Source organism: Myripristis murdjan, chromosome 11 (genome assembly GCF_902150065.1).
Source record: "Myripristis murdjan chromosome 11, fMyrMur1.1, whole genome shotgun sequence".
NCBI classification, from domain to species: domain Eukaryota; kingdom Metazoa; phylum Chordata; class Actinopteri; order Holocentriformes; family Holocentridae; genus Myripristis; species Myripristis murdjan.
The window spans coordinates 461627-472392 of record NC_043990.1 but is presented as its reverse complement, the minus strand read 5'-3'; the positions used below and the strand labels follow the sequence as shown (position 1 = coordinate 472392).

Below are 10766 nucleotides of genomic sequence, written 5' to 3'. Positions count from 1 at the left end.
AAATGACTGTGTCTGATTATGAGGCGTCTCACATGTATTATAACATTCAGTGGGGTTTGGCGCCATCTAGTGGTGATACGTGGCAGCTGCACTCACCTGCTTGTTGTTTGTTTTGTTTTGTTTTTTCATGCACATGCCCACACAGTTACCCCCAGTTAAATGTTCTGACGTTTTTCTACTATATCACTGGCTGTGATCTGCTCAGGTAAACTAACCCTGCGTTCCAATACCCATACTACCATACTATTTAGTAGGGAAAAAAAGAATTAGTATGTCCCAATACATACTAAACTACATACTTTGTAAGGGCAGCTGCAGTACATACTAAAAGTAAAAAGTATAAGTATGCGATTTGGAACGCAGGGTTACTGTCAGTTTTCGCTAATATATATATGTGTGTGTGTGTGTGTGTGTTTCAGTGATGCCTCAGCAGCTGCTGGTGTGTAAAGAAGAGGTTCCCCCTGAGCAGCAGGAGCAGACCCCCAGTCTGGACCAGGAGGAGCCAGAGCCCCCGCCCATTAAAGAGGAACAGGAGGAGCTGTGGACCAATCAGGAGGCAGAGCAGCTTCAGGATCTCACCACGTTCCCTGTGAAGAGTGAGGATGATGAGGAGGAAGCTCCGCCCTCAGCCTGGAAGTTTGATGCAGCTGCTGATGGAAAGACGTCAGACTCCTCTGAAGCAGAGACTGAAGACAGCAGAGACGACTGGAGGAAGACCAGAGAAGCTCAGGCGGGTTCAGACTCACAGGATAAAGTCCTTGTAGGTGATAACAGATTTAATATCGAGGAGAAACCGTTCAGCTGCTCTGTCTGTGGCAAAGCCTTCCAGAAGAAGCCCAACATGCAGAAACACATGAGGCTCCACACGGGGGAGAGAAAAATGAGTTGCTCTGTTTGCGGCAAATATTTGTGTGACACAGCAAACTCAAACAGACGTGTGGGAGTCCACATGGGGGAGAAACCTCTCAGCTGCTCTGCTTGTCGACAGGACCCTAACCCTGACCCTGACCCTGACCCTGACCCTGACCCTGACCCTGACCCTGACCCTGACCCTGACCCGGACCCCGCTGAGAGCAGCAGCGGCAGCAGGGAGCCCACACGGGACAAACCACACGGCTGCAGCTTCTGTGGCAAAAGATTCCGCCGCAATTCGGACATGATGAGGCACATGAGGATCCACACGGGGGAGAAACCTTTCATCTGCTCTGTCTGCAGCAAAGGTTTTAACCAGCGTGGGACGCTGGCCGTCCACATGAGGATGCACACCGGAGAGAAGCCGTACAGCTGCAGCGTCTGCGGCCGAGGATTTGCTCGGTTGTCTGACATGAAGACGCACACGAGGCTTCACACAGGAGAGAAGCCGTACAGCTGCGGCGTTTGCAGGAAAGGCTTTCGTCAGCTGGCTCACCTCAGAATGCATAAGTGTGTTGGTGAAGCTGCAGGGCTGCCGCTTGTTGACCCCCAGCCATTTATTTCACCCCTAAAAAAAGAAATCATCTCTGTTCAGCAGGATTAGGTGTTGAAGTTTTCTCCTTAAAACATCTGCCTTAAATTTAAACCTTAACTGTGCCCTTGTTGAAAATGCACAGATTTATGAACAAATGGTATAGAAATTGAACTGGTAGAACTGGGCTTTCTTGGTGGTTCCCATTGCCATGGCAACAGCTGTAAACATTCAACTGATGTCACAGCACCAGCAGAAGAGTTGATTTCTGTAGGGAGCAGAAATGATACCATGCCTGTCATTCTGTCAGCTCAAATATCCCTGTAATACTGCTGTGTGTGTGTGTGTGTGTGTGTGTGTGTGTGTGTGTGTGTGTGTGTGTGTGTGTGTGCGTGCGTTCATAACGCTGAGGGGAGCAGCTTCTCTCCCTCAGGTTCTCCTCAGGTTCTCCTCAGGGAACAGGAAGCGCCTGGAAAGCCAGAAATACTGTGATTTGTCCTGAAGAAAAGGCCTGCAGGGAGTCCATGCTGGTTGTGGGTTCAGGGAGCCCCGCCCTGCATCACAGTCGTGCCTTGTTTCAGAGTCTGACCATGAGAAAGGTTATTTTTTAAGCGCTGTGCTAATGATATGGAGGGCCCCACCCAGTCAGCTGATGGGAGTGGCTCTTCCCGTGCAGGGCCGGCTCCAGCCTTTGTGGGGCCCTGAGCTCAATGTGATTTGATGCATTTTACTGTGAGGAGGTTCAACTCTTAAGCTGCTTTTGGTTTAAAAAGTGCAAAGTGCCTCGGAGCCGCCGGCCCCCTCACCCGTCTGCTCTCATGTGAGAAGGACCTTCACTGTCTGCTGCGGCCCCTGAAACGCCGGCCCTGCTCAGGTGTGTGACGGCGTTACCTGGCCGGTCTGGGCGGATTTTTAACGGCATTTTTTGAAAAACTACCAGCCGTGGCGCCACCTGCTGGTTTCACTTTGGATCCGTCGGGAACATGAACATTAAAACTTGATTTTCATTTGAAATCAGTGACGCTGACATTCAGACTGACAGCAGCCGGGTCATATAAAGCATCAGTCATTTTATTATTTTTTTTTTTTTGCTTTCTTTGGGAAAATGTCGCTCAAATTGACCTTCAGTCATGAACTGAGGAAATCTCTTTAAGTAGATGAGATTTCATTCTGAAGGTGATGTGTGGGCGTAGCGTACAGGACCAGTGACCATCCTCATAATTCATTCATTCATATCTGTAAATGTTTTTTTTTTTTTTTTTCCATGTATCAGATGAAATGCACAGAGAGCAGCAGGCCTGTTCGAGTTTGTTTAAAACTGACGACTCACCTGCAAGTTGCTTTTCAGAGCAGCCAACACTGTCAGCATGTTTGATTTAAAAAAACCAAAAATAAAACAGCTGTTCTTTTGTTGGTTTGTGAGCTGATGTCATTTCTTCAGAGAAATTTCCATGTGATTTTTTTTTATTTATTTTTTTTTGTGTTGATTTTAATAAACAGCTGAGAAGCAGCTTGTTTGTTGGTGTTCCACATCAAACACAACACACCTCAACACCAAATCTAAGAGATATTTGTTACATCTAGAATTTTTATTTATAATTACTTATGTTTAAGATCTAACATTTCTGACTTCTGTCTCCTTGCTCTTCGTCCCCCAGCCGACAGAAAATTATTTTTATTATTATAAGCATTAGACAACAGACATTTCCAGAAAGTGGTTTATTTGAGGAACACACATTCAGATTCTCTGCTGTAGAAATTTATCACAAGAAAAAGCACAATTTCATTTTCAGTAGCAGCTGAAATCACCCCCCCCCCCAAAAAAAAAAAAAAAAAATTCATACACTATGAGAGATGGAATCAAGATTTATTTAACTAACACTTAAGGCTTTCTGGTTTGGGATTAAGAAAAAAAAGTCTAACAGAAGAGCCTTAAAAATGTGTCAAACTGTCAGATTTTTGAGCGGAGTCTGGTTCGTCCCGCCGTTCTCTTCCCACAGGACAGAACGGCGGGACGAACACAGCCGTCCCGTCCTCAGCAGCTGTCCCGGGACAGAGACAAACAGCAGGGAGCGGTCCCACCTTGTAGCCACTTTCTCTTGTGTTTCTGTTGCCTCCTATTTGTTTTCCCCACTGAGATGAATAAAGCTGAATCTTTTTACAATTGATCTTCTATCTGTTTCTCTATCAGGCCATCATGCTGCTCCGCAAAGGCAAAAACTATAGAAATGAAACAACATGAGAAAAAAAGAACAATCAAATATGTCAGGAGGAATAAACCTTTGCTTCACCATCTTGTGATCTCCATTCATAACATTTACAACAAACACCATCACCCATCAGTCACATTGTGTAGCTCATTTAAGCAGAACAAAGATCAACAAGAAACAGAGATGCAGTGAAGTCAAACTGTCAGCTGCTGTTATTTATATTCCAAGTAAACAAAAATATATATTGCATTTCTATTAAAAAAAAAAAAAAAAAAAAAAATCCTGTGAAGGTGCAGCTTGATTTGACTGCACAGCTTCACTTTGACCAGCAGATGTCGCCCACGTGCGCTATGACTGAGGCGTCCAGCCAGGAGCCAAATTTCAAAAAGGTTTCATAAAGCCTTATTTTCTTGACCTGAGCCTTTAAACTCCAAACTCCAAACTTCAGTCTGGTTTTCAAAAAGAAGGTGACACATCAGATCAGTGAAATCCTCACAGAAATAAAGCACTGTCTAAACCGTTTCACTGGTTTCATGCCCACAAAAAATACTGCAGAGGTCAGAAAACCCTCATTTGTGTGCGTGACTGACTTTATCTGTGCTCTCCTCTCTTCTGCGCTCTTCTCAGGTGTTTTCTCAGGTGCTCCCGGCGGTAGAAGCTCCTCCCACAGGCGCTGCAGCCGTAGGGTTTCTCTCCGGCGTGACTCCTCCTGTGTCTCTTCAGCGTGGAGAGGAGACCAAACCTTTCGCCGCATTCGCCGCAGCCGTACGGTTTTTCTCCGGTGTGTATCCTCATGTGTGTGACCACGTGAGAGCTGTGGTTAAAACGTTTGCCGCACACGGAGCAGCTGTACGGTCTCTCCCCCGTGTGGATCCTCATGTGTCTGATCAGGTCTCCTTTATCCCGAAAACATTTGGCACAAACCGAGCAGCTGAATTTTTTCTCCCCGCTGTGGACTCTCATGTGTTTCTGCATGTTGGGCTTCTTCTGGAAGGCTTTGCCACAGACAGAGCAGCTGAACGGTTTGTCCTCGATATTAAATCTGTTATCACCTACAAGGACTTTATCCTGTGAGTCTGAACCCGCCTGAGCTTCTCTGCTCTCCTTCCAGTCGTCTTCGCTGTCTTCAGTCTCTGCTTCAGACTGAGCTTCCTCCTCATCATCCTCACTCTTCACAGGGAACGTGGTGTGATCCTGAAGCTGCTCTGCCTCCTGATTGGTCCAGAGCTCCTCCTCTTCCTCTTTGATGTGTGGGGGCTCTGGCTCCTCCTGGTCCAGGCTGATCTCCTCTGTCTTGATGGACAGCTGCTGGACGTCTGGAGGGAAAACTGAAATACAGACCAAAAAAAAAAAAAAAAAAAATCTGTGAGGAGGGAAAAGTCCGACAGGTCATATAAGCATGGACTTTTTAAAATTTATTTATTTATTTATTTATTTTAAATGTCAGTTTGTTGGCAATGACACGCTCCTGATTTGTACTTTGGCTTACTGACTGTTGTGTTTTCACAGCTATTTAGACTGAAGCTGCCCGACCAAAATCAAAAATGGAAAAAAAAAAAAATAATAAAAAAAAATCTATCACTAAAATCACAAATATTTTTGCAATCACAGTATCTGCCAAAATAATTGTATTTTTTTTTTTTTTTATATTTACATTCTGTATAGCCATAGGTTTAGACTGATGCACGTGTCAAACTCAAATCCTGAGCCGGGAGGGGCAGCAGTACTCTGAGAAAATTACTCCCCATTTATGAGATTTAAGATGTAAATACATGAGAAAACAACACTGAAGACTAGTTTCTCTTCTCCTCTCTGTCGGCGGCTCCACCTGTGCTGCCCCCTGCTGGCCGAGCCTCCACCTGTGCTGCCCCCTGCTGGCCGTGTCTCAGGCCTGCAGCTGATCCCCTCAGCAGATCCTACAGGAACAAGGAGATCCTGCTGATCTGAGCCCAGAATCAGCAGATTGTTTTCTTCTGAATCGGCCCAAGTCACAGCAACGTCTCTTCAGAGTCCAGATGCTGAGGAGGAGGTCGGGGTTCTGGGTGAAACAAACAGTCTAATTCTAAATCCTACAATATATTTTGGAAGCTCGTGTGTTAATCATGGCGGGGGAACAGACGGACGCACCTCCTGTCCTGCTGCTCAGTGGTTTGGTCCACTGCACGTCCGACATATTTGACAAAGAAAATCAGTGAAGAAGAAGAAGAAGAAGAAGAAGAAGAAGAAGAAGAAGAAGAAGAAGACGACTCAGAGAATCCCCATCTGAATGTCCGGCTGTGTTTAACTGTCTGCTCTGTGCTGCTTGTCTGTGACAGAAACGTCTTTATTGTGTGGAAAGATCTTTAGTTCAAAACGAAGATGTCTCACTCCTCGTGCCGAAAACTAACCAACCAAACCCACGCGGGGGTCCGGCCGGGCCTGACTGACCTGCTCTGTGCAGCCTGACTGACTGACTGACTGACTGACTGACTGACTGACTGACCTGCTCTGTGCAGCCTGACTGACTGACTGACTGGCTGACTGACTGACTGACTGACCTGCTCTGTGCAGCCTGACTTGGGGCTTCAGCAGGATGTTGAGCAGCTTCCTCTGGCGGCACATCTCTTGCTCTGCCCGCTCAGCTTTGTCTTCGTACTCCGCCACGGTTTTCTCCAACAGGCCGACAATCTCCTCCGCGGCCGCCGTCAGCCGCTCGGTGAGCAGCGCTCTCAGCTCCGGGATCTCAGCCGCTTCTCTGCCTTTTTCCAGCAGCAGCAGAAAGTCTGCAGCAGCGGCGCTGATCCGCTCATGGACCGACACCCTCAGCAGCTGCAGCGGCAGCATCTTCCTCCGCTCACACACACACACACACACACACACACACACACACTTTAACCCACTCGCACACACTTTAACCCTCACACACACACAAAGAGGGAGCGAGGATGGTAACGCAACATCAGAAACATGACAAATTATTTACTTCCGGTTCCGGGTTCGAGCACAATGACAATTTTACATACATTTGGAATAAAATGCTGTAAATGTACTTCAGTATAAAATAATAGAAATATTATTTCTATATTTATTCATATGTATGTATAGATTAATATTTTAATATTGTGTTTATGTTATTTTTACACTGTATATTTTCAGCGACTCTTCTAGTGAAAAAAAAATTGTTTTCACTGACTTGAACAAAGAGCTGCAGCCTTATTTTTCCCACCCGCATTCTGCGAAGACCCGCCCCCTCCTCTGCCTCTGATTGGCTGACCGCAACCTCAGCCTGGCCCTTAACCAACCGAGGCAAAGACGACCAGCCAATCAGAGACAGAGAAAGGACCAGCCAATCAGAGGCAGGATAGGGCGGAATGCGGGTGGAGAAAAATGAGACGCGAGCGGAGCCACAAAGCGGACAGAAGTTTACTGCATCACAGCGACAAGACAAGAACACAATATTTCATTCAGATCGGACACCCTCGACACACAGGAAAGAATACACTCAGCACCCACTCTGCTCATGCAGGGGACTCACACACACACACACACACACACACACACACACACACACACACACACACACACACACCAAGTGAGGAGAAGTGACTACTTTCCTTTCTGTGAGGAATAGTGAGCGTTGATACTGCAGACATGGAGTGACAGGGAGTGAGTTTTCCCCCCATTCGATTGAAAAAATTAGACAAGCACCACAGTGCAGAGCTGAGCGACACCAGACTGCAGCCCTACCGGGATCTCATTAAAAAGCCCAGGCATGGAGAGAGAGATCCAACAAGTTGGGAAAACCAGGTGTGTTTAAAAACTGGCAGCGATATAGCCTATGATGTTTTTGCTTTCCACAATAGGCGAGATTCTTTTTCCTTTTTTCTGTGATTAAAGACCAATACTGTTGTAAACTGAAGCAAATCATTTACTCCACAGACAGGAGGTGTGAGAAGCACTACTCTTGAAAAGACAATGCAGTATAGTCATGCTGTGCACGCGCGTGCGCGCTGCTCTGCGCTGTACCCTCCGGTCAGTGAGGCTTTAGTTCTAGTAATCAGCTTATGTTATCTTCTTTTTTTTTTTTTTTTTTTTTTTTTTTGCAGCTTCACCAACAAACTGATGGATCGTGAGCCGGCATGAATCATCTCCACAAACACTGCAGCGGTTGGTTTCTCTACCGCTTTATTGATTTTAAACTTGTTGTGTTTTATCAATGTTTTATTTTTCTTACTGTACTCACACTTGCCTCTATAAAGCACTTTGAATTACTTTGTGTATGAATGGTGCTACACAAATAAACTAGCTTTGACTTGCCTTTTCTCCCATCTATTGTAGATGGTGTTCTCTCAACATCTACCAGTCTTGGTATTAAAAGATTTAGTGAGCAATATATTAACAATATATTTGGTATATTTGAGCAGCTCTCCGTTCCATTTGGTCTCCACAGACATCATTTCTTTAGGCTGATACAGATCCGGAGTTGTGGTTGCAGTAGGCTGTAGATCTGTCTGACCCTTTTTTTTTTTTTTTTTACCCCATGTCCGACTCTGAAGGACACCATGGCAATAACCTATAGACAGATTTTCTCTTTACAAATCATTTCACTGAACAATATTAAATCTGAGATATAATCTGTGGACCATCTCTTGTTGGTCTCTGGAAAGACTTCCTCAACACACCGTTGGGAATAAGCAGCACACAGATGAAACCAGAGCCTTTCATTTTGCATTATTTTGGGTTTTCTGTCCCACATTACAGCTGAGCACAGTGAACCCGGATGTGACTGCCTCTGTCACTCTGCTGGCAAGACAAGTCATTTTGCTGAAATGGAAATCCTCTGCAGCCCTTCCCACGCTCTCTGGATTACAGCAGTTTTAATCTGCATGAGGTTAGAAAAGATTAAACATACACCTGAAGCATCTCACTGATTCTTGGGAATTTGGATAAAACAGGTTTTAATTTTGAGAAAAAAAAGTTTGTTAAATTACAAAATCTGAAGGTATCTCATTATAGGCCAAGGTCTTGGCTGTTCAGCAATGTACCGGTGCAACCTCCTCATTTTGCATTTTTTACATAAAATATGTTTTTCCAGTTATTAGGCTACTTTGTTTTTGTCAACACCGTCACTGTGATGCTTTTTTAATTTGAAAAACATATTTTTGTATTAAAGAGACTATTATTTTAATAATTCAACAGCACCAAAGAGGCATACTGTAAGCATATTCATTTAAAAGAAATATAACTGCCTCTGACGGTGGTGACACTAATCTGACGGTGGTGACAGTCGCCTCATTAAAACATACATTTCCAAAATTTATACCGCTCAAGTCAATGGCTTCTTGCTCAACAACTTTATTTAACCATTTGGTACAAAAAATAACAATCCTGAGCTCTGTTCTAAGCATTTTTCAGACTTCAGTCATCACCGTCACACAGAAAACCTGACGGTGGTGACGTCTGACGGTGGAGACAAAAACCTGCTCTTTCACATGATCAGCATGAGTTGTTCACATTAGCCAGCTTGTTTCCCCCCTGTTGCTACTTGCATCAGACCTCTCCTTAAAAAGTATACATTTATTCCATAATCTAATCTAATATTTTTATACAGAAGTGACGGTGTTGACATGTTATGGTTGTGACAGTAGCAGTGTCGCAAAATATGAAGAGATTTAAGAGAAAATAGCAAACTTCCAGGAGCCTGAGCGGTCTTGAAGCATGCAGTAGAGCTGAAGGTTTGAAAAGGGCTCCTCAGGAATGTAACTGACCTTGTAGTTTTTTTATTATTATTTTTTAAATATATATCTGACGGTGGTGACGAATATCTGGGACACATTTTGAGCAACCACAAAATAATAGTAAATATTGTTCAAAACTCATCGTTTGTAGTTTTTAATACATAATATGATGTACTCTTTCATGTGGTAAAGATATTATTCAATGAAATTATTACTTTTTGTTGTTTTAATCAAGTTGAAATGATTATCTCCTGTCCGAGGACAACTGGTTTTGTAGGCCATGGGCCAACATATAATCATTAAATTAATACAAATTAAAAATAAACCTATAAAAGAACCTTACAAATGTGCAAAGGACCCCCTGATTATACCCTTGATTCTTTTTATTCATTAAAATGTTCTGAATTTCCAACAGAAATAGCATTTTTCTTAGTGGGACATGATTTATCCAAATTCCCAAGAGTCAGTGATCTGTAAACAAATTCCATGTCACCTGGAGCCTCGTCTTTACTTCTGTTAAGCTGTTCCTGAAGGATGTGTGCTCATATATAAGATCATATAGGAGTGTGTGTGCATATATGTGTTCATGCCAGGCATATATGCACACAACACCTAAAATGTTCAAGAGCTGAAGATGGTATCAAGCCCTTTTCTTTCTTTCTTTGTAGTGTGTACATTTTATCTACTTTGTTTTATACATAGACATTTTTTATATTTCTGTTTCATACCTTATGTGACTGTATTATTATTTTTGATATGTTCATATAACATACAAGTAGAATGATTGCATAAATGCTGGTTGAGCTGAAAATCCAATTTTCAAACAAAGTTATTAAAAAAATGATATATTTAAGCATCAGATCAGTGATTCTGGATCATATTTCTTGTGTTTAAATGCTTGTAATATATATATATACATTTATACACTACTCACAAAAAGTTAGGGATATTCGGCTTTCGGGTGAAATTTCAGGATGAACCTAAAATGCATTATGACCTTTACAGGTGAACTTAATGTGACCTTCTGTAAACTTTTGAATGCACATGTCCAACTGTTCAGTGTTTCAGTACTTTTTGCACAAGTTGCTGTTCTCTAACAAGGAGTTTAACGGCAAAATTCACATCAGGTGTTTGATGCTCCAGCTCATCGAGGTCGTATCATTAGGGAACGGCTGCTGGAGACTGGGGTACCTCAGATGGAGTGGCCTGCACTTTCTCAGACCTGAATCCCATAGAAAACCTATGGGATCAGCTGAGTGGCCGTATAGAGGCTCGGAGCTCTGTACCCCAGAACCTCAATGTCCTGAGGGCCGCCCTTCAAGAAGAGTGGGATGCCATGCCTCAGCAGACAATAAGTCGACTTGTGAACAGCATGAGACGTCGCTGTCAAGCTGT

The 10766-nt window shown here is 43.7% G+C and overlaps 1 protein-coding gene across 1 annotated transcript; it reads right to left on the bottom strand.

Annotated features, from left to right (window-relative positions):
- Nucleotides 1–3259: 3259 nt before the first annotated feature.
- On the bottom strand, nt 3260–6570 carry LOC115368271 (zinc finger and SCAN domain-containing protein 2-like). Its single transcript, XM_030064327.1, has 2 exons — nt 6192–6570; nt 3260–4982 (listed from the first exon to the last, which is right to left on the bottom strand). The coding sequence occupies exons 1-2, from the start codon at nt 6475–6477 to the stop codon at nt 4246–4248; spliced, it is 1023 nt and encodes a 340-aa protein (XP_029920187.1). The 5' UTR covers nt 6478–6570; the 3' UTR covers nt 3260–4245.
- Nucleotides 6571–10766: the final 4196 nt, after the last annotated feature.

Coding starts and splice junctions, on each gene's coding strand:
- LOC115368271 (XM_030064327.1), bottom strand. CDS start 6,477: ATGCTGCCGCTGCAGCTGCTGAGGGTGTCGGTCCATGAGCGGATCAGC. Junction 4,983..6,191: donor AGTCAGGCTGCACAGAGCAG/GTCAGTCAGTCA, acceptor TCTGTATTTCAG/TTTTCCCTCCAGACGTCCAG.